Raw genomic sequence first — 27,335 nt, 5'->3', positions numbered from 1 at the left:
TGTGTACTATTAAAGAACAGCTAAGAAACAAATGCATGACTTCAGTGAACCACAGCAAGAATTATTACAAACAAAATTGAGAAAACACAGGACAGAGGTAACAATTTACCAATGTAGCTGGTCAAGCTTACATTTTAATTACTCTATGAGTAATTACATGTCTTATTAAGAAGGTAAATAAATATATATACAGTACAGACCAAAAGTTTGGACACAACCTTCACATACAAAGAATTTTCTTTATTTTCATGATTAAGAAATTGTAGATTCACACTAAAGGCATCAAAACTATGAATTAAGACATGTGGAATTATATCCATAACAAAAAGTGTGAAACAACTGAAAATATGTCTTATATTTTAGGTTCTTTAAAGCAGCCACCTTTTGCTTGTATTATTGCTTCGAACATTCTAGCATTCTCTTGATGACCTTCAAGAGGTAGCTATATTTTTCACACTTTTCACACTTTTTTGTTAACTATGTAATTCCACACGTCTTAATTCATAGTTTTGATGCCTTTAGTGTGCATCTATAGTTTTCATAGTCATGAAAATAGAGAAAACTCTGAATGAGAAGGTGTGTTTTATATTTATATAGATAGACAGACAGACAGACATATCAGACCTCATATGGTGGCTATCCTATCCTGTATCACCTTTTTTTGCCCACTGATATGGTGTTCAACTTTATCAACTGTTTAGAAAGCACTGCTTGCCCCTGGTGCCAAATCTGTCAGAGACTGGGTGCAGTTCACCACTTCCTTTACTGCTGCATGTGGCCCACTGCAAATGGAAACAGGTCAAACCTTCAGGCAAGAAAACACAGCAGCGGGATAAATCAATGGAGTTAAAAATATTTCACTAAGTGGAGCATTGGAATCCTTCGTATGAGAGTTTAAATAATTTGGACTCTGAAAAATGACTTTCTTTCTGTGCACAGATTGGTCAATTTATTAAAACATACATTTAAGCCGCATGCAAGTGTGGCACTGTGTGTACTTGCAGCCTCACGCATATAAAAACACACACACATTGTGGGGATTTCTTGTAATTCAAGCCATGTTAGCAATTAGGTAAGGAACGCTGTTTTGCAAATATCAGCCATCCAGAAATGATCAAATGAGTTCCAGCAGTACACCAATCTAAGTCCTAAAACATATACACACACTCCCACCCATACAGAGAAAGCATGTCTATATTATCTCTCTGCTTTGGTAGCTTAAACTGTGTAATAGTATCATGTCTTATTTGAGAATTCCCCTCCTACACTCATGTTTTGAATTTTGTATGTCCTTATGTGGCATGGTGCAGGCACACAGGTACACATATGTGTTGTTTTGCACAGTGTTCCCAAGAGTCCTGCTGACTTCACCCATGCCCCACTGAATGTGCTCATGCAGAAGCTTGGATTAATGTTCTGAGACAAACAGAACAGGAGGTTCAGTGTTTTCAGCCTCACTGATGCTCAGCTCAACACTGCAGGTCAGTGCTCACTGCGGTTGCTTGAGAAAAGGTTATTAAGTTTAATACCTGTTAGGAAAACGAGTTCAAAAGCAAGATAAGGGAAAGATGTGCAGGTTATATAAAAACTGTTAAACCGAGCAACATTTATAAGCTGAAAACAATGTAAATGATAATAATCTAAATACTTACTTTCTGTTGGTAGTGTCAAACTGTAGGGTTGGTATGCTGCAACTTTTAGATGTGTCCATCACCTAAACACCTAAATCAAATGCATCACATTTTAGCTACTTTTCCTAACTGTTATCCCTTCATCTTCTGTGGCATCCAGCACTTTCTGTGCTGGGAAGCATATTGCTCCTACCTAGCTGCCAGCAGTACTGAGGTAGAAATAATCAAGGCACACTTCCACCATGGCTTAACGGGCCCATACCTGATTTTATTTTAAACTATGAAGAAATGCCTTATACATAGTTTGGGCATTTTAGTGTATGGTTCTAACTTTAACATGCCAGTTTTCTCTGCCAATGGGGTTCATTCTATAGAGCTTCCAGTTTCCAATCATCCACTAAAAGCATTTCCCAATGAGGGCTTGTTTTCTCGAAGTGCATTCACGACAGAGAAGCATGGTGGCCAAAGAAGGGAAAGTTGTGATACCTCCGCTGGCTGTCACTGAATATAGAGCAAAACAGCCTAAAAGGTCAGAATGGAGGAAGAGAAGAGAGACTTGAAATGCAAGAATAAACAAAGAAGAAACAAAGCTTGTGTAAATCTTGGAGCAGCCTTCTTGAGGTCGAGAGCTTTGCGGAACTTCCTTGATCTGAATCCTCCTATACAGCAGTGTTGTTTTTAGTTAACAATGACAAAATTATTTCATTGACACTCCTTTTTTCATGAGGACAATGAAAACTGATTAATTCAACTGGGATTTTTGATGACAAAAACATGACGAGTCATGGGTGTTAGTTGGGGGGGTCTCACATGCTGTCTCACGTGCAAAAACTTAAAATGCATCATTTGGGTGTAATCTGCTAAGATGTATCAGCCGTGCTGCTGCGTCCTGTTTGGTCATGCTACCCACCTAGCGTGCAGCATTGCACATTCTGCATGACCACAGATGGACAATGACAGCAGTGGTAGGGATGAAAAAAAGACAGAATGGTCCGGTACTGTCTGCTGAACTCTGATAAACTCTGATCTTCCAGCTGTGCTTGTGCAGAAAAGTGTCTTTGTGCACGCTAGCTCTGAGTCTGCGCTTGTACCCCACACTGATGCTTCTTTCTCAGCAGTATGGCTCTTCCTGCCCTTTCTACTTAATAAACTATATGGGGCTGATCATCCTCTGCCAAGCATAAGCATTGTCTTACTTACTAAATCTTTTGTCTTATTGGAAGATTTAATTTCTTCCAGCTCACAAGAGGTGATGTAACACTTCCTTTAACTTCTACCAAAAGGAATCCATAAATTATATCCAAAGAAAATATTTAATTTCATACTGTTTATTTTTTTTATAAAGACCCAGGTGAAAAGGTGCATAGATCTTTGCATAGTTTTCTCTCATAATTCTTGTTTCTATCTATTTGAGTATTTCAACATTTTAGTTAACATATTGAAATTAAGGTAAATTATAGGTTCTCTGTGTATTTTTTATATCAGACTCCTTTGAATTTAAATCTACTTTGACCCCTGAGCAGCAGTAACCAAGGGATAAGTAGAAAGAAGAATATTTTTGTTCTTTGCTTTTTTTGGAGAAATGAAGATGTTATTCTGTGTGTAATGCATAATTCATAGTAGATCAGGAAGTATTTGCTTTGGGCTGGAAACCTTGTATGCATAAAACCCTTCCTTTATGGTACATTTTGTTAGATTGTCTGTCTGCTAACTGTACAGAATCAGATAAAAGGCCTTTAGGTATCCTTACTGACTTTGTTCTCAGATCAAACCAGGCCCTACACACATCTGCTAATAAACTCATATTAGGTACAGCTGTATTGAATATGACACACATCAGAAAGTAGTGGGACACCATCTCTCCAAGACTGGAGTACCATAGAAGAATATTGATTGTGTGAGTAGTGAACTGTTTTCTCATCATTGTACTTTATAATTTGGATCATTATAGAACAGAAAGACCCAGTGATGGCACAATTTTAGTATCTTTGTTCAGACCTTTTGTTCTGGTGTGAAGAAACTTTAGTGAATCCTGGTCCAAAAAACAGACCAAAACACTTCTTTAGGTGGTTGTGGTCTGCTTCTAAACAGACCCTGGTGTGGCTTGCATCAAGTCTAAATACAAGTTGGCCTCAAGCCGAACCAACTACAGAAAGTATGCTTATCTTTGGTCTGAGCAAGTCACCCTTATAATGAAGCTATTAAAAGTCGTACCAGATTTGCCTTCTGCTGCTTAGCAACAATGCTGCCAGCATCCTGAGGATCTCCTTCAGCTTGTTTGTTGCTTTCTCCAATGCATTTCAAAATTAGAAATGAAATGTCCTGGATTTTGCATTGAATTAGCTGCCTCTGACACAGTAATTAATCAGCGGAAATAGAAATAAATATATGCAAAACAGAGGTACTGGTCTTGGTCTGTGCTCGGTGCCGCCTTAGTCTTTCCTGTTCAATTAGATCAACAATCACCTCACATAAGTTTTGTTGTAAGTATGTTGTAAAAAGTACAATTTGAACATTTAGTCAATCTAAGGATTTTCTTTTTTTCATAAAATCTAGGTTTGGTCATTTCTGCTGTGATTACAACCATATATAACTAAGTGAAGTTACTGTTTACAGTACTTTCCTCACACTGAGCTTTGGAAATGTATTTTGCATCCCTTATAACATCAGGCCCACTGTGTGGTGGGAACATACAATTAGGTCCTCATTCAGCCTTGAATGGAACACTTCTAGTTGTAAACCTTTTAATTATTTATCCCGACTGTACAGTAGGTTCCGTAGGAGTTTAGGACTGTAGATGACTATTTCCTTTTGCTATATTCTGACTGATGATCAATTTTGACCTACATGGCATAAAGCAAGTTCTAGATTTCTTATAAAAAAAAATGTATATAAAAAATCATTCAGTAATATGTCTTTACTCAAGCATAATTATTGTATACTGAGAAAACCATTTAGTTCTTTAGACATATTGTTTCAAATGATCAACAAACTCAAAATTACCACAATTTCTATGACAGAAAAAATAGAGGTATAAAGCTTGTAAAAGAATAATTTATTTAAAATATGTAATAAAAACTGTAAAACATGACTTCTTACTCACAGTGATATGTTTTTGTTAATTTTCTTTTTTTTATTTTGCCTTATAGAACCCCCACAATTAGATTACTAAATAAACCAGTGATTTATCTGGCAATGTATCTGCCAGGCTGTTCTTCTCCACTTATGCTTAAAGTTGAATTTTTTCCCCCTTCAAATTAAATGCAAAAATTTCATTTCTAAAAATAGCAACTAAAGGTTTCTCCAGATCTGCACCTATTCTACAGCTATTAATATCTAAAACAACAAGTTTAAAAAGAAACCAATGAGATACAATAACATGAAAGTGAATAAAAAATAGGCACAGGAAACGCCAATAAAATCACAGATGTTTAAACAACAAATTAAGATTTTGAACCATGAAATATTACTGCTAAAGAATACAGGTGCTGGTCATAAAATTTGAATATCATGAAAAAGTAGATTGATTTCAGTAATTCCATTTAAAAAGTGAAACTTGTATATTATATTCATACATTACATACAAACTCATATATTTCAGATGTTTATTTTGTTTAATTTTGATGATTACAAATGACAACAAATGAAAATCTCAAATTCATCATATCAGAAAATTAGAATATTACTGAAGACCAATAAAAACAAAGGATTTATAGAAATGTTGGCCAACTGAAAAGTATGAACATGAAAAGTATGAGCATGTACAGCACTCAGTATTTAGTTGGGCCTCCTTTGGCCTGTATTACTGCAGCAATGCGGCGTGGCATGGAGTCGATCAGTCTGTGGCACTGCTCAGGTGTTATGATAGCCCAGGTTGCTCTAATAGTGGCTTTTAGCTCTTCTGAATTGTTGGGTCTGGTGTATTGCATCTTCTTCTTCACAATACCCCATAGATTTTCTATGGGGTTAAGGTCAGGAGAGTTTGCTGGCCAATTAAGAACAGGGATACCATGGTCCTTCAACCAGGTACTGGTAGCTTTGGCACTGTGTGCAGGTGCCAAGTCCTGTTGGAAAATGAAATCTGCATCTCCAAAAAGTTGGTCAGCTGCAGGAAGCATGAAGTGCTCTAAAACTTCCTGGTATGTGGCTGCGTTGACCCTGGACCTCAGAAAACACAATGGACCAACACCAGCAGATGACATGGCACCCCAAACCATCACTGACTGTGGAAACTTTACACTGGACTTCAAGCAACGTGGATGAAGTGCCTCTCTTCTTTTCCTCCAGACTCTGGGACCTTGATTTCCAAAGGAAATGCAAAATTTACTTTCATCAGAGAACATGACTTTGGACCACTCACCAGCAGTCCAGTCCTGTTTCTCTTTAGCCCAGGCAAGACGCTTCTGACGCTGTCTGTGGTTCAAGAGTGGCTTGACACAAGGAATGCGACAGCAGAAACCCATGTCTTTCATACGTCTGTGTGTGGTGGTTCTTGAAGCACTCACTCCAGCTGCAGTCCACTCTTTGTGAATCTCCCCCACATTTTTGAAGGGGTTTTGTTTCACAATCCTCTCCAGGGTGCGGTTATCTCTCTTGCTTGTACACTTTTTTCGACCACATCTTTTCCTTCCCTTCGCCTCTCTATTAATGTGCTTGGACACTGAGCTCTGTGAACAGCCAGCCTCTTTAGCGATGACCTTTTGTGTCTTGCCCTCCTTGTGCAAGGTGTCGATGGTCGTCTTTTGGACAACTGTCAAGTCAGCAGTCTTCCCCATGATTGTGTAGCCTATAGAACTAGACTGAAAGACCATTTAAAGGCTTTTGCAGGTGGTTTGAGTTAATTAGCTGATTAGAGTGTGGCACCAGGGGCCATCAATTTTGAACCTTTTCACAATATTCTAATTTTCTGATATGATGAATTTGAGATTTTCATTTGTTGTCATTTGTAATCATCAAAATTAAACAAAATAAACATCTGAAATATATGAGTTTGTATGTAATGTATGAATATAATATACAAGTTTCACTTTTTAAATGGAATTACTGAAATCAATCTACTTTTTCATGATATTCTAATTTTATGACCAGCACCTGTACATGAGCTTAAGCAGCTGATTCAGATTCTGAAACTATTACAGTTTGAATAAACTTTGCCACTATGTAAACTAAGCATTGATTAGTCACACCTGCAGTTCTGACAGAGTGAAAGCTTAAGATTCCAGTGAAGTAAAAGTTGTCTGTCTTTAAAAAGGAAATGGAGAGTGTTTGGAGGAAAATGACCCAACTAAAACTGAATATTCACTAATCAGCTCTCCCCATGCACTGTAAATCCTCACATGAGAAGCTTATGGGACAGAAAGAAGTTATGCTGACAGAGATATGCTGAATTACAACTTCAGTTGGTCGTCAACCAAGCTTTTACCTTATATATGCAGCTGCTATGACTGTTTTGGGTTTACTAATGTTCACCTCCAAGACTTTAAAATAAGAAAAAAGGTCTGTGTAAAGTTTTGAAAATTAAAAAAACTTTCTGCCTCAATGCTGCATTGCCCCTTCAGTATTTCACTTTGTCAGTTTACCTGCAGCAGATTGGTTTCTCTGCCCTCAGTAATAAATCTCTAAGGTCCTCATAGTGCTTTTCGCCATCCCTCCTGACTAACCTCACTAAACAAGTGAGGAGGGAAAATTGCCAGAAAGATTACATTTTCTGAAGTATTCTATCCTTTATTCTTCAGTGTGTACCTGTTGTCAGCACAGTCTTTTATACTAAGTCTAAAGCCTGAATTTGTCTCAGCTTTTAGTCTTTTGATTTGACAGTAAACGCTGTGACTTTAGAGATCATCAAATAATATTTCCACTGAAGTACCTCTACAGTAGAGTCATCCTGAAAAGCGTGGAAGCTAGGGTAAAATTATCTCTACTTCTAGCAAAAACATTTATTAAAAATATATCATGGAAAATGTTAAATGTTGTTTATCTTTAAACCATGTTTGAAATTCGATGTCTTCTTGGAGGGCTATTTTTAAGTACAATTTGGGGGTATTCTACCCACCTCTGGGCTCAAAGTTGCCCAACTCTTTGTTGAAATTAGTCCTTCATGTTATTTTGCAGTGCTATAAACAAACTTCACATATATCCTGGCATCTTCTCTAATATCGTTCCTTCTTAAATTTAAGTATTTTGTACTCACTGTTTCCATCCTTTCCTATCATCAGCACCACAGCAGGGTTTGGGCTTGCTTTTCAGCATGGTGCTCTTGTTTCAAATAGTCTTAGGATGGCAGAATCGACTTGATGTTTTTTTATTGTTTCTTGGTCAACATAACACACCTGAAGCCTGAGTGGTAAAAAAAGAGGTTGAAGAAAAGAGCTTTCTGATTGTGATCCTTTAAAGCTCTGCCTCCTGGGTATGAGGGATTTTTGTTTTGTTCTAATATTAAGCAGTATATTGCATAGAACAACAAAAAATTATAACTTTAGTTTAATTTCCCATGTTTTGCATTTGTTTGCATGAAGCTTTTTAAGATTTCAAGTGTTGATGTTTGTTGATTTTGTATTTCTTTTAAGAGATGGTGTGCAGGGTTCTTCTTTGTAAATCTCCTTCAGCTTGTATCCAAAATGCAGCACATCAGGGTGTACTTGGGCAAATGCTCCCCTTCTTTTCTACAAGAAATCTTGTTTGTTTTATTAGTGGATTTTTAAGTCAACATCACCTACAAATAAATTGATCATTTTGAGTATGTAGCAAGGCTATAGCTAAAAGTGCTCTTGTTCAGAGAGTTTTTGGACTGAATTTATAATAATTACTTGAACAAGCTTTTAATATGGACCTCCTATGGTCTAAGAGGTCCATGCAGCTCATTCAGAAAAAGAGGGATGTAGGAATTTTGAATGATCACTAAAGTGGTTTATTTCAGCATCTACCTGTACAGAAAAATGCTGAAATAAAAATCAATAAAAGCAACATTGAAAATCTTTAAAAATGCATGAAACAAGCGGAACACTATGGCAATAGCCAAGAAAAAAAAAAGAAAATCTTTAAAAAGGTTTATGCAAAATAATGCAAAACATTGAGAATATAAACTAAAGTTATCATTTTCTGTATCTATGCAATATACTGCTGCAATATAGTTATATGCAAAAATGTATATGCAAAATAATTGTTGCTCTGGGATGTTGTAAAGTGACAACATTCATTATTATATATATCATTGTTTTAACCTTAGTTCTCTAGCTAGCATACTTCGAGGTTATCACCAATGATGAATCCTCCAAACAACAGTGGAAACAAGCAAAAGCTTTAAATAAATAAATAGCCTGAATCATGAGACTGACATCCTCTTTCTGCCTCCACCACAGCAAATAACAACAAAGATGACAAGGATTAAAAGAAACAAAGTGAGGGAAACCAGGGGAAAAAGCAAAAAGCTAAGAAAGGGATTTATTTGATTTAGGATTGACTATCCTAGAAAGTATTTTTTTTATGATGTTTGTTTAGATAAGATTAGGTACAACGTTTCACATCGCAATTTTATGGTTGGCACTGTTGCTTCTTTTTTTTTTTATCTCTAAATCTTCTTTGTTGGCATCAGGAATAAATAAGGATTATGGTAGACTGCAGTTTACTCTGATCCATTTTCGATAAGGTAAATATTTTACCTGAAATGTCAACTCTGTGATGCTCTAAGCCTGTTTTAAACCATAAACAACCTATATAATATGAAGAAAAGTGAGTCTCAAATTTATGTGCAAAAAAACTTTATATTTGCTGACCTCCAGCAGAGTTGGGCTTCTAGTTTTATCTTCTATCCTTGCATTGTTTTGTATGTTTACATCAAACTTTTACCCTCTATAGTGTTGGTTACTTCTCTAATCTACTTATTTTAGATTGAATCCTGTGTTTAGTGGGTATATAAATATTATGTGCCATGTTTCATCTGGTCAGATTATTAACCTATTGTTTGTTTCACATACATCAACTTTGTTAAGCACTTCTAAGAGCACTTCTATCATTTAATCATACTCTGTGAAAATCTCCTTTATGAGAGGACTAGAAAACATAACGACAAGAGCTCTGCAGTTTCATTTCCTGAAGGTTAATCCTCGGGTTAATGCAGGCGAATGAGAGGCCTGAATAGCCAATGTCCACAAGGCTTACGAATGAACTGCATTAAATTGAACATGAGACAGATTATTACATCACTGGATGGTGTCATGCAAAGTTGAGCAGGTTGTATATTATATCTTGCCTGTTCTGTTGCTTTTAATTTTGCATGTCACCAGGAGAAAATAATACCTCTACAAAAAGGCTTTAGCTTTTTCATCAGTTATATCCAGGATGTCGAAGAGAAGCTTACACTGAAGCTGTAGGCTAGAGGTTATTTTGGATATTTCTGAGAACAATGCTGTATTAACAAGAGATTTTCATTAGATTACAAAGAGTATGTATGACAAATGCATATGTATTAGTTACATTTTAATACGACTGACCAATGTTTATCTTATTTCTCTTCATATCATGTTTAATTTAAAGTCGTAGGGAAGTCATATTTAAATGTCAAATCATTCTGGCTTAAACATGTATATAAATGTACTCTTTATCAGATCATATTCTCCCAAAAGGTAAAAAATTCCTATTTTAAAAGAAATCCTGTCTTAAAATCTGTTTTGTTGTCATTTTATGCAGGCCAGTTAGTTATACATCAGTTTGTACACCTAAATTTGGCCAATCATATATCAACGGTCATCTGTCTATCACATGTTTTCGGTCATAGCATCTTGATTCAGCTAATTTACGCAACAGTTCAAATAAGAAATAAGAATAATTTACTTTACCATTGAGTTACGTCCCAGTGTTCACAGGGATTGACATCTTCGCAGATGTAGAGCTAACAGAACTGGCACCATTGAGAGGAATAATTTCTTTTTATCATTATGTATATTTTGGGCATATGTGCAACTTTCTTTGTCACTTCTAACCTTGTTTAGAGCAGAATTAGTATTATTTCTAAGAAGTGATACACTGTCATTTTTCTGCTTATAAGCAGTCTGAGGAGTCAAACACTGTTTGACAAGCTATGTAGTGAAGGCTTTAACCATGATGATGATGATGATAGCAGGAAATTGTAAGAAAAACGTGTCAAATCTTATAGCAGGTGAATCATAAGGTTTCCTCTTAAAGACTGAGATCAACCACACAACAGGAAAAGAAAAACAAAAAAAAACTTCATCCTTAAGATGATTTACTCCAGACCAATTTTTCAGCAATTAGCTGTTTGGTAATCTTCTCATTGGTTACAAACACTGTTTAATTTTACAAATGACAATACTCCTCTCTTATTCACTATATATTATTAACTAAAGGTATTGAATGTGTTAACATGGCACTGGTTGGGTTTCTGATTGATTAAATTTTAAGTAGAAGGACTTAAAAAAAAAAACATATATATATATATATATATATATATATATATATATATATATATATATATATAATTTCTCTGACATTTTTTAGGTTAGGGACTAGAAATACATTAGCAAAGACAATTTTCTAGCCTTTTAAAATGTCACCAAAGTTTCAGTCTTTCATTGTATGACAAGAAATTATTTAACAATTTTAAACTGTATTAGTATTTAAGTACATGACAGATTATATTGTAGCAGCTTAAAGCATTATGATACTTAATCTATACAAAGCTGTTTTTTTCATATGAACAACTACCCGCTTAACTGCTGCAGGTAACCAGTATCTGGAACCAGCTTCTTGATAGTAGAGGTAATACTGGTCTTTAAAACCCAAAATATTTCATTATAATGATCAGATTAAAATCTTTTTTTTTTTTATCAGTTTCACCTTAGAATGAAATAATACTCATCTGGGACTAATTATACTGTAATAGACTCTGCGTATAACTGCTTCCCACCCTACCCACATGTAGCGTCAGATGTCATAGTTTACTGCGCAGCCCATTCAGTCTTCATCAGGGGCACTCCATCAAGATGAATGTTTGCCACATTGCAGCCTGAAATATGTAGAACTGTTTAGTCTGCTTGTGATCCGGGCCTTCTGTCTCACTGTGTCTCTCCTCTGCCCTCATTAAACAAATCTGCGTCCTGTCAGTTGGCCTGTTGGCTCAGCTGTGTACAAATAAAGCCGCAGATAAACACAGTATGGATCAAGCCACATGCCCTGCTTTGGAGTTCCATTTGATCTAAGTATTAAATTAAATATGGGCTCCAAATGAGTACATGTAGTGTTTGTACATAGTGTCCTAACCAAATTATGCACTAAACTTTGCTCATGTAGACATATGATGGTACTTATGCTTTCACTGGTTTCTGCTGTAGTTTCTGGCACAAACTAGCAGATCCTTTCAGTTTGTTTGCTTTGTTTTTTTTCCTCATAAAACCAATTGTGAATTGTGTAATCTGAGACATTTTAATTACAACCAGGAATAATAAACTGTTCAGGAGCTTGTCTGTTAAATTGGATCATCTCTACATGCATGAGTGAACCATTAGTGCCCGGGACCCTATCGTCAGTCCCCCACTGTCCTTTCCTTGAGCTACATTTGATCGATATAATACTTGTCACAGACCTCAGAAATCCCTTAAGAGCATCAGTTTTGGAGATGTAAAATTCCCTCTGTGGGCTTTGTAAAAGTCATTTAAATCATTATAGTGCGTTTCCCTCTTTCCACACATTATCGACAAACTGTTACCTTGCTAATATAACATGCTCAATAATTAGGACCAAGAGCTAGTTGTCATTTGGTGAAGATGGGTGGGAAAGAAGTGCCTATTATCTTTGCTGCTGAAACACCTGCATTTCCCCACTGTGACAAAGTAACGGATGTTTCTAGGGAACACACAAAGGGAGCTGTTCTACTTAAAACAGATCTATAAAAGTTAGCGAAATTGAAATTGACGATCTGTTATGAGACTCATTAACAAGACCCAGGTCCCCTAGTGTCACTTTTCCAGATGAACAGATCAGCACCTGTATTTGTATATTTAATCTCAATATGTGCTGTTTTTGTTTTTTAATAACTACCATAATGCTCTTCATATATTACTTGCAATTTATTTATTCTAAATTTCTAATTACTCATATATATTGACTGTATGTCAGCTTGTCTGTGTGTAGGAACCTCATTATCAAACCTCTTATGTGTAAACACACACTGCTCTGCAATAAACCCCTTTCTGATTTCGATTCTGCACAGGCCCGAAACTAACATGTGAGTGTTAATTAAAATGCACAGAAAACAAAACTAAGAAACCCAAAAGACAGGAGTGAACATATATGGCACGACAAAGGCTATGTTCACATTGTAGGAAATGTGAAGCAGATCAAATTTGTTTTGTCCATGTGCAATTTATTTCATGTCAGTGAGAAAGACCAAATTCTGATTTCTTTTACGTTTAAAAATGTACAATTATTCAGATTCCATAAGTGCTACTAAATTGGATACTTATCGAATAGTTTTTAAAGCATCTGCAATCAGAACTATCATGACACCTTTCATCCGACTCATCATTATCATCCAGGCTCTGAGTTCTCACTTATACAGACTCCTTTCCAGCAAAGCAATCACTGCTAGAAATAAAGAATAATTGATTTGCTCTGCTTTTTTCGTAATTTTCTTAATCTCGATCGTAATCTTTTCAGGAGATTGTTTACCGACTTAAAATATCTCAGAGATGCCGACGTCTTTCATTACTTCCGTAAACAGTGTGCTGCTATGACGTCCACACTGTTCTTCTGCCTATGTAGGTCGCTTTGAGGCTATGAAAAAATAGATTTTAGCAGGAAATTTGAATTAAGCATCAATACCTGCACTGTGAATGTAACCTTAAACAAAAATAACATTCATCCAAGGATCAGAGGGTAAACACAAAAAAAACACAACACAGACCATGGCATGGTTAGCCCAATTAATACATGTGAATTTAAAGGTATAGTGGAGGATTTTCTTGAATTTCTGAAAAGACAACCCAGTCTTATGGAAAAATGTACCCCCACTACGTTGGTCCACACTGCAAAACGTAGTGGAGGTACATTAATGGCCATTTTTTTGTGGTACTGTTACGTTTCTTCTACCTATACGCTTTCTATTGTTTTACGTCCTAGTCACGTGACTTTCAAGATTCCAGCTGGGAGAAGAAAAAAAATAAATATATGGCCGACATTCGCTCATTTTTTTGTGGAAAGATTAATGACTTGAGTTTGTTTTTGCATTAAAATGAGTTTTGATTATATTTCTAGTAAGGGTGTGCAAAATAATCGTCAAATCGATGAATCGTGATTCTAATTTTTGTGATCTACTGAATCGATTCTTGAAGGCAAGAATCGATTATAAAAAATAAAAAAAATTAACAAATAAAATACATTAATGGTTGGCGCACATCAATCAAACCAAGTGGAATACAACTTCCAGTCCAGCAGATGTCGCTGCGGATGTGTTGACGCCTGCTGCTTTGTGTTGCAAGCATGTCCGGCCTTGGGATACTGAGAAGAGTCATTCATAAACAAAATATGGAGGAGACTGAGAAAATTCGCCCCCCAGCTCCATCACATTTCAAGTCAGATGCTTGGATGCATTTTGGCTTTAAAAACAAAGAAGGTAAAAACGAAATTGATATGACGCACGTAATTTCCAAAAGGGGAAATGTCTTACATTTGAATGTTTTCATTTAATTGGTTTAAAAGACCACTGAGGCCATGTAAATGGCACTGATTATCCTCATTTTGTTATTTTAAGTTTGATGAATCCTAAGATCTTTTTGTTAGTGTGTCCACGCCAGTAATAGTAATATTTCTGTCCAGTATTTGTTTTCATGACAACACCTCCAAAAGTAATTTCAATAAATACAGCTATGTATGAATTCAGTTGCTTTCAGTTATGTATCAATTGAAGACACTATCCAGATCATACACAGCCAGTCAGCCACTGGTAAGGACTGTATCTTTTTCTTACAAAGTTCAGTGAAAATATCCCAATGCATCGCAATATTTCATGTATCGTGATGCATCGTGATAGAATCGCATCGTGGCATGTGAATCGTGATTCGAATCGAATCGTGACTTCTTTGCCAATACCCACCCCTAATTTCTAGTGAGAAATGTATAGTTTGTTGCCAGAATATTTACTCAGGGAATGTACATATTCACTTGCTTGTTCGTTTCTTGCAAAGATTTTTCAAGATAATGTGAAACTGTAACATTTTGGTATAAACATGGCTGAGATTTCTCTAACTTTTAGTGGGAAAATCAATAATTTCAATCAGTTTCTGCATTTAAATGGGTTTTTGATTACATTTATAGCGAGAAGTGTAGGGTTTATTTACATAATATTTACTTAGTGAACATACATAATCACCCGCTTGCTAGTTTTTGCTACGTTTTTCGGATCTCGTCAGGATTATGTGAAATTGCAACGTTTTGGCTGCTACCCATCGCCTAGCATTTAGCTGCCGCCCCGATTCAACATTGAATTCTTTGTGATTTAACTCCATCTGACGGATCAAACCCTCGCCACTGCGTGCGTTGCGTCTGAGGTTGATTTTCAGATCAATGCATTACGTCGTGGCATACGGGAGAAACTAATTAAACTAGTTAAAAAAAGGATCATGGGTTAAGATCGGATGTGTTTTATTTGGAAATCTACCGGATCCTTTGTGCATTTCACTTCCTGTTTGGTGCGATCTCATTGATGGGTTTTGACCAGATTTTGACCAAAGAGGAACTAAAAAAAAAATAAAAAACAATTTAAATACACAACCAGCATATCTGGAATCAATGACAGAGAGCATACATAATCACCCGCTTGCTAGTTTTTGCTACGGTTTTTCGGATCTCGTCAGGATTATGTGAAATTGCAATGTTTTGGCTGCTACCTATCGCCTAGCATTTAGCTGCCGCCCCGATTCAACATTGAATTCTTTGTGATTTAACTCCATCTGACGGATCAAACCCTCGCCACTGCGTGCGTTGCGTCTGAGGTTGATTTTCAGATCAATGCATTACGTCGTGGCAAACGGGAGAAACTAATTAAACTAGTTAAAAAAAAGGATCATGGGTTAAGATCGGATGTGTTTTATTTGGAAATCTACCGGATCCTTTGTGCAATTAACTTCCTGTTTGGTGCGATCTCATTGATGGGTTTTGACCAGATTTTGACCAGAGGAACTAAAAAAATAAAAAAAAACAATTTGAATACACATCCAGCATATCTGGAATCAGTGACAGAGAGCGACTGGGACCAAAAGTTTATTAATTTCTCCCCACTGATTTCCATTCAAAATTTTTCGATCCCACCAGGCTCTAGGGAAGGGGCGTGCATACCGCCACCTACTGTTCATGAGTGTGTAGCAACATTGTTTTACATCTATTAAATTCTATTTTTTAATTTTGTATTCTGAAGATAAATAAATAATGCTTTCCTTAATCTATAAATATCTTTTATATTTCCTTTATTTCCCAATAATCCTTTAAGACTCCATTCTTGGCCTGTCCTCTTTTCAATTTCTTCCTTTCAGGTTCATATGTTTTGCAGTTCATCAATACGTGTTCTATATTTTCTATCTCTCCACATCCTTCACATTTATCATTATTTTTCCTCCCTATTAAGTATAAATTGTCATTTAAATAAGTATGACCTACTCTTAATCTGATCATTATTATTTCTTCCCTTCGGTTTCTCTCATTAATATTTCTATTTAATACTGACTTTTGTACTTTATATAACCTTCTTCCTTTTTATCTTCATTCCACCTTTTTTTGCCATTTTTCAATTTCTTTCCTCTTAATAAATGATTTTCCTTCCCCTTTCCCTAAAGGAATTGTAATTGTTATTTGTCTACTTTTCATTCCAGCTAACTTTCCATTAATTAGCTTGAAAACAGCACTTTGTAGGCACCCAGTTTCTCTAACAATGGCCCTTTTTGGGTTACCCTCCATGCATTGGGTGTCAGTTCAGTGGCAGTTCCAGAACATTTTCTTAGGGTTGACCAGGCAGCACAATAATGTGCATGTGGCCAAAAAGTAATAGGGATCAAATTCGGTTCAGAGTCAAGCTATTGGGATCAGGCATCAGGTTCAATTTGCATATTCTCCTAGCCAAAACAAGGATTTGTTGGGCTACTGTAATTTTGAATTGAAAAACGTCCTGAATGGGCAGTCTTCAAACTTGAAAAACAAAGTCCAAAGTTTTTTTTTTTTTTTTTTTGGAATGATTATGACCTGGATGTCTAAGAATCTTCACCAGCTTATCAGGGAAATGAATGCCCACAATGTCTATATTCTCCAAAAGAGAATAACAGAACAGACCTTCATGAGGCCCTTGTTAAAGCTATGCATATATTTATGCATCTATGCTCTTCAAATAACTTTCTGGTTCGACGCAACATTTACATTAAATGGGTTGAGAGGTTGTTCTTTACCAGTAAATACATAAAAGATTCCCAGATGACTGCCGATGCAAACTCTCCCCTATAAAACCTGAAACTAATTCTTATAAGAGAGTAAAATCTGTATTAGTCTTCATTAAATGTAGCATATTGTTGTAAATAATCGATTGCTTTATTTTTGGTGTCAGCTTTTGGTCAACATGCTAACCTTAAAAGGTCAAAGTGGGAAAATGTAGTAGTAGTAGACAAATTAGCAATTAGAGGAGGCAATAACAATTACAATTCCTTTAGGGAAAGGAAAATCATTTATTAAGAGGAAAGAAATTGAAAAATGGCAAAAAAAAAAGGTGGAATGAAGATAAAAAGGAAGAAGGTTATATAAAGTACAAAAGTCAGTATTAAATAGAAATATTAATGAGAGAAACCAAAGGGAAGAAATAATAATGATCAGATTAAGAGTAGGTCATACTTATTTAAATGACAATTTATACTTAATAGGGAGGAAAAATAATGATAAATGTGAAGGATGTGGAGAGATAGAAAATGTAGAACACGTATCGATGAACTTTAAAACATCTGAACCTGAAAGGAAGAAATTGAAAAGAGGACAGGCCAAGAATGGAGTCTTAAAGGATTATTGGGAAATAAAGGAAATATAAAAGATATTTATAGATTAAGGAAAGCATTATTTATTTATCTTCAGAATACAAAATTAAAAAATAGAATTTAATAGATTTAAAACAATGTTGCTACACACTCATGAACAGTAGGTGGCGGTATGCACGCCCCTTCCCTAGAGCCTGGTGGGATCGAAAAATTTTGAATGGAAATCAGTGGGGAGAAATTAATAAACTTCTGGTCCCAGTCGCTCTCTGTCACTGATTCCAGATATGCTGGTTGTATATTAAAATTGTTTTTTGTTTTTTTTTAGTTCCTCTTTGGTCAAAATCTGGTCAAAACCCATCAATGAGATCGCACCAAACAGGAAGTTAATTGCACAAAGGATCCGGTAGATTTCCAAATAAAACACATCCGATCTTAACCCATGATCCTTTTTTTTAACTAATTTAATTAGTTTCTCCCGTATGCCACGACGTAATGCATTGATCTGAAAATCAACCTCAGACGCAACGCCGCAGTGGCGAGGGTTTGATCCGTCAGATGGAGTTAAATCACAAAGGATTCAATGTTGAATCGGGGCGGCAGCTAAATGCTAGGCGATGGGTAGCAGCCAAAACGTTGCAATTTCACATAATCCTGACGAGATCCGAAAAACCGTAGCAAAAACTAGCAAGCGGGTGATTATGTATGCTCTCTGTCATTGATTCCAGATATGCTGGTTGTGTATTTAAATTGTTTTTTTGTTTTTTTTTTTGTTCCTCTTTGGTCAAAATCTGGTCAAAACCCATCAATGAGATCGCACCAAACAGGAAGTGAAATGCACAAAGGATCCGGTAGATTTCCAAATAAAACACATCCGATCTTAACCCATGATCCTTTTTTTTAACTAGTTTAATTAGTTTCTCCCGTTTGCCACGACGTAATGCATTGATCTGAAAATCAACCTCAGACGCAACGCACGCAGTGGCGAGGGTTTGATCCGTCAGATGGAGTTAAATCACAAAGAATTCAATGTTGAATCGGGGCGGCAGCTAAATGCTAGGCGATGGGTAGCAGCCTAAACGTTGCAATTTCACATAATCCTGACGAGATCCGAAAAACGTAGCAAAAACTAGCAAGCGGGTGATTATGTATGTTCACTAAGTAAATATTATGTAAATAAACCCTACACTTCTCGCTATAAATGTGATCAAAACCCATTTAAATGCAGAAACTGATTGAAATTATTGATTTTCCCACTAAAAGTTAGAGAAATCTCAGCCATGTTTATACCAAAATGTTACAGTTTCACATTATCTTGAAAAATCTTTGCAAGAAACGAACAAGCAAGTGAATATGTACATTCAAGTTATTAATCTTTCCACAAAAAATGAGCGAATGTCGGCCATCTATATATATTTTTTTCTTCTCCCAGCTGGAATCTTGAAAGTCACGTGACTAGGACGTAAAACAATAGAAAGCGTATAGGCAGAAGAAACGTAACAGTACCACAAAAAAATGGCCATTAATGTACCTCCACTACGTTTTGCAGTGTGGACCAACGTAGTGGGGGTACATTTTCCCATGAGACTGGGTTGGAAAAGACCCACCCGCTCCACTTTAAAAAAATGCACATGCACAACCCTGTACCCAGTCCCAAGAGGGATAGCCTATTAAATACCTGCGAGAGCATGCACAAGTCCATTTCTCCTTGTGCAAGGTTTGCAATGTTTTCCACTATATCAGACCCACCACCAGTAAGTGAAAATAGGGATGAGCACATAGGACGGCCTTACATAAACATATCACCAGAATGATTGACAATTAGGAGGACCACTTATTTTAATGATCCACCCGGAAAAAGAACATCCTCCACTATACCTTAAATGAAGGAGATTTTTTACAGCTCATTTTTATAATGCATACTTATCTTTTTGGTGCTTTTGGCCTGAACTATTTCTTTAGCATGTAGCCATGATTTTGACAGTGTAATGATCTTGACTCATTAGATGTTCCTCGTTTTTCATCAAACTCCCCAAACAATTGTTCTTTCTCTTTCAGTATCTCTGTTAACCAGCACCTTCCCCTATTGTTCCCCTCAAGCAGCTTCTTAACTTTATCTGAAACCTCTAAAGGTTTAATGGGTCTAGAGTTGTATCTAGAGGACTAAATTTCATCCAGAATTTACTGTCAGCTGTGCTTTTTTTCCCCATTTCACTGGCTTTAACAGAACTTTACAGATCACTGCATCATTTATTGGACCACTTGAGCTCCCTGCAGTGTTGTTAACAACATTGCACTACACATTAAGCACAGTGAAGACAATGGTTATTTGACTAATAAAACAAATTATCCTTTTATAGCAATAGTCCCACAATGCAACCACATTTCGCATTGTGAGACTAAAGGCAGCCAGGTGACATGCATCCCAACTAAAGCTTAGCTGAAGTTTTTCAGAAATGGTTTAATGCTGCAATGTGGGAGCAATTTTGTGTTCTGCTTCGGTGAGAATCTGAAGCCTGTTTCTTCCAGCAAAGCTCTAAATGTTGGTGGCTTTCTGAATGGTGTATTTCACGGCCAGTTTGGCAGCAGGAAGTGTCTTTGGTCAGGGTGTTTGTCTAAACAGCTCATAATGGATTTAGCCCGAGGCTAGCTCTTTGTGAAACACACACACACACACACACATAAAGAGAACATCTAGTTCCCTATTTCCACCATTGATGTTGTATATATAAGCTAACATATAAGCATATCTATGTAATGTAAGGCACATGTCTTATACAAATGTATAAGGGGTTTTCAGATCTGTGAGATCTTTTTGCAGATACCAAAAAACTTTTTATTATATTTTACTTTATAAGTGTTGGCCTATTGGGTTAGAGTAGTGCTCTTGTTCTTTGAGAAAGTTGCAAGCACCCGGTTCAATCTCCACAGCCTGCACTCTGGGTTCCTGAGCAACACCCTTAACCCCTGATTGCTCCCCGGGCACCACACAATGGCAGCCCACTGCTCCCCAAGGGGGTGGGTCAAAATGCAAAGAGCGAATTTCCCCGATTGTGGGACAATAAAGGGACTTGCATACATTTTACATTTTTAGATTCAGTTTTAAATTATGAGGCAGTAGACTTGTTTTATGGAGTAGGATTGTTCTGACAAATTAAAAGGGCTTCTTTCAGTGAAAAGCAAGACCTACAACTTATGTTGTTCCTTTTTCTCATTGTTGTAGCCATAATGGCCTTTTTTGCTAAGTTAAAATAAAATAAATGGAAAGAAAGGAAAACAGCAGCACATATCTCCCTGTGATGGTGGCTCAGAGGATCTAAGCCTCTATATTTGAGTCGTGTACTCTACCACTGCGCCACAACTTATATGACTTTTATTTTTTTGGACCACAATTTTCTTAAGCCTTAAAGAATACCGATGTAAGATCTGTTTATGCTAAATCACAGTCTAGATTAGGCAAGACTTTTTAACTGTCCTATTAGACATTTCCTCATTTGAGCTTCCACAGTTGAAATTCATATCCTGGAACACTGGTGAGAACTCAAACTCTCTGGCCCTCTCATGTACTGACTTTGCAGAAGAATTTTCTTACTGCTGTAGTTATGCTCTTAAAGATGTGCTTCTGCACTATTTATTACCAAAATATATACACTTTTTTACTCTAGTTATACACTTTTTAAGATCATGCTGCTTAAGCAATAATCTTCTGTGTCTGATTGCACTTGAGGAGCCTGTCAGTGAGTGTCTGCTTGAGAACTTTACTGCACATCAGAGGAATTTCTTAACACACCAGCTTTAAAAATCCTCCTAAAACCTATATACTTATAAACCTATATATATATATACTATATATATATATATATACTATATATATATATATATACTATACTGCTTACAGTATAAGACTAAGTACAATAGAACAAAATATAGTATAATAAGACAGAATAAAAAATAAAATAAGGATAAGAATTAAATAAGCTAAAGATCACATATATAATTGACAGTATTTACAACTGAAAATGCTGCTCAGTACCAAATTATAATTATTGTACATGAACGTGTTATTGTGCATAGTGAAGCAAACAAACTGAAATAAACAAACATTTAACAGTTTTGTAATGCACTTATAGTTTTTTCCACTATCTTGTCTTGCCATTTCATATCTGTGATCACCTCCAAAGGTGAAATGGAGCAGTAAAATGGGTTGGTCAACTTCAACCCTTCATTCAATGTGGACCCTTTAATGGGAGATCAGCAAGCGTCTGAGCACGTGTAGATCACAGGCTGAAAGGATGATCTGAAGTTCTGTCTAGACATAATATAACCTAACAAAGCGTGAATTCTATGATGTATTTTTAGCCAAATGTCAAAGATACAGTAACACAGTAAGACAGGCAAAGAATAAAAAAGCACAGAACACTGTTACATGGTGAAACTCCATACAGACATTTCTATCTTTCAATGCCCTCTACATGTACTCTGCTCTTTTAAATAATTTAAAATGCGTTCTTTCTCTATTGAACATTGAAGAAATGTCCCATAAAAATATGGAAAATGTAACAGGACTATTTTTTTTTTAAAAGACCTATATTTGTCGTTTTTAACCTATTTTGTGATTTTTCTTTGTCCCTGCCTCTGTGTCTTCTTTCAGGTATTCTGTTCTTCACAATGGAAATCACAAAGAGCAGAAGAAAAAGTCTCTGCACGCAAACATTGGCTCCCGCGAGTCCTGCTTGTGACCATCGCGACCTCACAGTCACAACTCCAATGGCTTCGGCTCTCACAGTGTCACCGCAGTGCTGGAGGGAACACCGCAGCCTTCGCACATCCAGAGCGGGACAGCAGACTGGGTCCAAGGATGGACTGTAGTGATCCAGAGGAAGACCAGGGCTTCACCACTGAATAGAAAGCTCAGTCAAAACTCAACCTGCTGGTTAATGTGTTAGTTTACTCATCTACAGGACCGCAGAGACTGAGCTGGCCCAAACCAACTCTGCGTTCATCTTGTATCGTGTACAAGCAGCAACTGTGGTGTAGTGTGTGGGAGAATCGCTCAGCTGATGTGATAATTAACAGTGCTGGGGAGTCGTAAAAGTGAAGTACATTGCCAAAGTGATTTTCATACATATACAGTGGACTTGTATCTGATCATTATATGATGCTCTCCGTTGTTTTATAGTAACAAATAATCTGAAAGATCAACTTTAGATTTGAAGAGGTTGTTCCTTTATATATGACCTTCTAGGTTGGGTGAAATGAGCTTCAGAAGCAAGAAGAAATAAGCTCAGACCATTTTTTGTTGTTTTTGCTAAACATCACTTAGACATTACATGTGTTAGACTTACCTGAAAAGAAACAGTTTTTCTCTGAGGTCAAAGCTCTCCAGCTTTGCTTAATCCTCAAGATAAAAGGAAAGCACAGCTTCCTAGACTAAATTAAATCCTTGACCTGAACTGTCCAAGTGCATTATCTTAAGGCTGCTTGCTCCCACTCGCGCGTTCATCACTTCCTACACTCCATCTGAATGTTTTAGGTTTCACTGCAATAAGTGAAGAGGACCACAGCCCATGAAAGCTGCTCATGAATGATTCAACAAATTTTCGAATGATGTCCGAGCACTGTGTGCTTGTTCTTGTTGTGTGATTACATTTGAAGTTCCTTTGCTGGTTTGTTTGTCTCTTGAGATGCTTGAGTGCGTTTCAGGTGTGCATACACCTCCTTTAATGTGATCCATGTGTATGTATGAGACTTTCCTTCTCCGTCGTCAATGTGTTGCTCCAGCTAGCATTTACTCCCCGGGTCTGTGCTCCTTGTGGAGGTTAAGATAAGGAATGTACTGGAGGACAAACTTCCATGTCTTTTTTTTTTAAGAAAATGGAATGCTACGAGCAAAATGTTTTCTTCAACTCCTAATACAAATTTGTCCTTTTTAAAAAAAAAAACAGTTGTAGGCTTTTTTTTCTTCTTGTTTTATGTTTTACCACTTACTTTATAATGCCATGGTTTTAGGGTGTTGTTTTTTTTTCTCCCAAAAGGTAATTCAAATGCATATGGAAGCAATATCTCACAACTTGTTCAGGCACTATTTGCACCCAGTCGTTTCTGTGGCTTAATTGCAGAAAATTGTGGATAAGCTTGCACATCTCTATACATTTAGGTTTTCTAAAGATAAGTTATAAATAGTTTTTTTTGTTTGTTTTTTTTACTAAATCTACAACATTAATACCTTCTGAACATTTGACACATTTGGTTCTTTTACAAACACAAAGACCTCAGTTAATTACATTTACATGTAGAATTTAAGTCCTTTTTCAAATGCATATTTGCAAACTATTAAAAAAAAGAACACATACCAGAGTCTGCGCACTTAGTATGCACAACTTTCCCTTGCTTTTTTATTATAAATTCTAATTATGCTGTGTGTGACCAATATGACAAATTGTGAAAACTTCAACGGTAAGAAAGCATTTTAAAGTTCCCTCCTGTACATTTGGCTCTTTAGAAAACATGGAAATAATTAGTTGTTGTACATTATTTGTGAAGGAATGCGGAACCATCCATCCATTTTCCGTCACGCTTATCCCAAGCAGGATCGTGGGGGGTGCTGGTGCCTATCTGCATCTATCTACGGGCGAGAGGCAGGATACACCCTGGACAGGTCGCCAGTCCATGACAGCACTGCGGAACCGTTGATGGGAAAATGCTTTCTGAGTGGTTACCAACCACAGAGGCAGTCGTTTAGAGGAGCTTAGAAATGCATCAATGTAGTAGGAAGACGACGAAGAGTATTAAGAAGAAGGAAGAATAAACTTTTTTCTGCAAAATATTATGACTCATTTAACCTATTTTTATCAACAGTGTTTTCTTATTTGAATAGGTTTGCCTTTTCCAAACACTGCAGATCAGAAGGTGTTTTTCCTGTAATAAACATATATATACTTTGTGATGTCAGTTAATTAGATGTTAGGCTAGCAAGGGGTGAATAATGTCACCCTATGCCATTCAAACTATAAACCCTCATAATGAAATCAACAAAGATATTCATCTTTCTCAAAACATTTCATATACAGATTCATTTAGGTTTTTAAATGAAGTGCATTGCTAAATTTAGAAGTAAAGTATTACTTCAAAAATGCTTTTCTTGATCCAAAAGTTTAATTGAAGGAAAAGTTTGGGATATGACTCTTAAGAAGTTAATATTAACACGTGTACGTTGCTATGTTACAACACAGATTACTGTAGTGCTGAGTTAGTGGTGTATTGGGGTAAAGACCACAATTCACTATCAGCTTTCAACTTCTATTCATAATCCATTGCAATTTTAAGTTCTATTTAAGTTCTATGTTGGACCAGAAGTTCTTAGTCACTTAAATGAAATATGTTTAAAAAAAAACTCATAGTGAAGAAGATAACTTTCTCCCAAAGATGGAACTTAGACCTAATCTTCATAAACATCAACATCATCCTTTCGGAGTAGGAAGCAACCCACAAGCATGATGCTGTTTACTTTTACAATGCAGATGATAAAATGTGCAGTTTTAATGAACAACCACACAGTAATTTTATATGTAGGCCAAAAAGCCCATTTTGCTCTTTTCTGACCTTCTTCTCCATATTTAGTATGTCTAACATTAAGGAGGCCTCATTTGGTATTCGTTAAACAATTTATTTTTGTGCTGCTATGAAATAAAGCCAGATGAGTAGCAGAGAGCTAATCAAACAACGGATTGCGCTACCTGACAGTATGTGCCTCTTTACAGCCTCCCTGATCAAATGCCATGTTTTTGTTTGTAGTTGATCATCAGAGGCCTTAGCAGAACATCTGAACTTAAGCTTTGATTAATCGTGCATTGATTCATTAAATGATTATTTGGGAAGGAATGTTTCTCTGACATGAATTTTTTTTATATCCGCGTTAAAGAAGCTTAATACAAATGCTTACCACTATTTTTTAAAGATAAATGCTCCGTCCACTAATCAACTTTGCCTCTATTGTGGCAATCTATCTCCTAAAATCCTAATAAAACACATTATAAGGTATTTTGAACTGTGAAAAAAATGCGAACTTTCAAAGATCCAGAAATGCTTACTCAATACATCTATAAGCAAAAGCAACACATTTAAGTAGAATACTTAGCAGCATGCAAATATGGAGGTACACAACTAAATGATTTAATATAGAATTAAATAAGTGTAATGAAATAAATAAATAAATCAAACAGGAAAATAATTTAATTCAAAATGAAATAAATCAGTTACCCATTAAAAATGACAAATGTTTTTGTGTACCATTTATTTGTTAAATACATTATGAATAAAGTATTTAACAAATAAATGGTACACAATTTAATTTAATGTGTCTTTAAGTTAAGTCAAATTAAATTGCTATTAAATTACAAAATATACCTTTTAAACTATATTATTGAATAATAAGTGTTTTTTGATAAATTAATACACATATACATTTCATTATTTCTGTATGTATTTATTTATTCATCAAACTAAGTGGCCACTTCCATAGAAGCCCTAATCTTCTTTTTTAACGCTATTTCAAAGATTTTCACTCCACCTGCACAAAGATCTTTGAACTCACCTTCTATCCTTCAGAAACCTTGCTTCATTACAGATCATTCTTTTGAACTTTTAAAATTCCTTCCTTTCTTTTAATTTCTTGAACTGGAAATCCCCTTAAATCCTTCTTAAAAATAATAGCAGAATTTTTTTTTTGAAAGGCTGTTGGACGTGGATTTTCCCTTATGGTAAGATCAGTACAGAAATGGATGGATGGATGGATGGATGGATGGATGGATGGATGGATGGATGGATGGATGGATGGATGGATGGATGGATGGATGGATGGATGGATGGATGGATGGATGGATGGATGGATGGATTCATCTACGTAACTCCTTAGACACATCCCACACCATTCTGCTGGAAATGCTTAACAAATTTATAAAAAAAAATGTCTTTCAGAGGTTGTGCTTTCTATTTAACTCACCAACTTCTTGTTTTTTTTCTCCTGAATGTGTAGATAAAATGAAAGAAACAAGTTGTCCAGAAAAGTTGTCCACCTCTTCAGTGTTTCTTAAGACAGAACAAAATAAGTATTTTCATGCATTTAAAGAAAACTGAAAGGCTTCTTTGTCATGGAGCTGAAATATGTAATTTTTCTGTTGCTATGTGACAGTTCTGATAAAGGCTAATTAAAGACTAAAGAGATATTGGTAATCCTGGTTTGGACTGTTTTTGGCTTCCGCAACGGTGTTGGAGTTAGACAAAGCTTGCTGATCCAAATACCATTGAAGGACTTCTTTTACCCGAGGAGAATAAAGCACAATCTCTCTTTCTCCAACTTTCCACTTTTCAACCAGACAGCTTGACACCCTGGAGGCTCTCAGAAAGCTTAAATCAGAGGGTCAGCAAGAAAATCTCATAAAGATAGCATGCAGCAAGGAACATTTCTTAACAGAGATGCTTGGCAATTTTAGATGGAAGAAAAGCCTCTAGACACCATTTCATTCTTTGAAAGAAACTTTGCTGCTATGTTATTTACATAAAAACATTGTAAAAAATGTTCAAACTTACATCTTGTGCCAAGAGTTTTAAGCTAAAAAAAAGTATTGCAAAATAGGGTACTTGTCTCATACAGATTTAGTCACAAAAAAATGATCTCTCCTTTGCTTTTTCA

The 27,335-nt window shown here is 36.0% G+C and overlaps 1 protein-coding gene across 5 annotated transcripts in view; it reads left to right on the top strand.

The window, feature by feature from the left end:
- Positions 1-24,470, top strand: part of htr4 (5-hydroxytryptamine receptor 4) — a 224,711-nt gene extending 200,241 nt beyond the window's left edge. For all 5 annotated transcript variants that reach the window (XM_038295431.1, XM_038295429.1, XM_038295426.1 and 2 more), the window contains one exon: positions 22,296-24,470. In XM_038295431.1, coding sequence (XP_038151359.1) covers positions 22,296-22,383 — 88 coding nt within the window. In that variant the 3' untranslated portion in view covers positions 22,384-24,470. The remainder of the gene's footprint in view (positions 1-22,295) is intronic.
- Positions 24,471-27,335: the final 2,865 nt, after the last annotated feature.

The sequence above is a fragment of the Cyprinodon tularosa genome, unplaced genomic scaffold, assembly GCF_016077235.1.
Source record: "Cyprinodon tularosa strain WSP-4 unplaced genomic scaffold, ASM1607723v1 ctg355, whole genome shotgun sequence".
Lineage (NCBI taxonomy): Eukaryota > Metazoa > Chordata > Actinopteri > Cyprinodontiformes > Cyprinodontidae > Cyprinodon > Cyprinodon tularosa.
The sequence above is the reverse complement of the archived record's forward strand: the minus strand, read 5'-3'. Positions and strand labels throughout refer to the sequence as shown.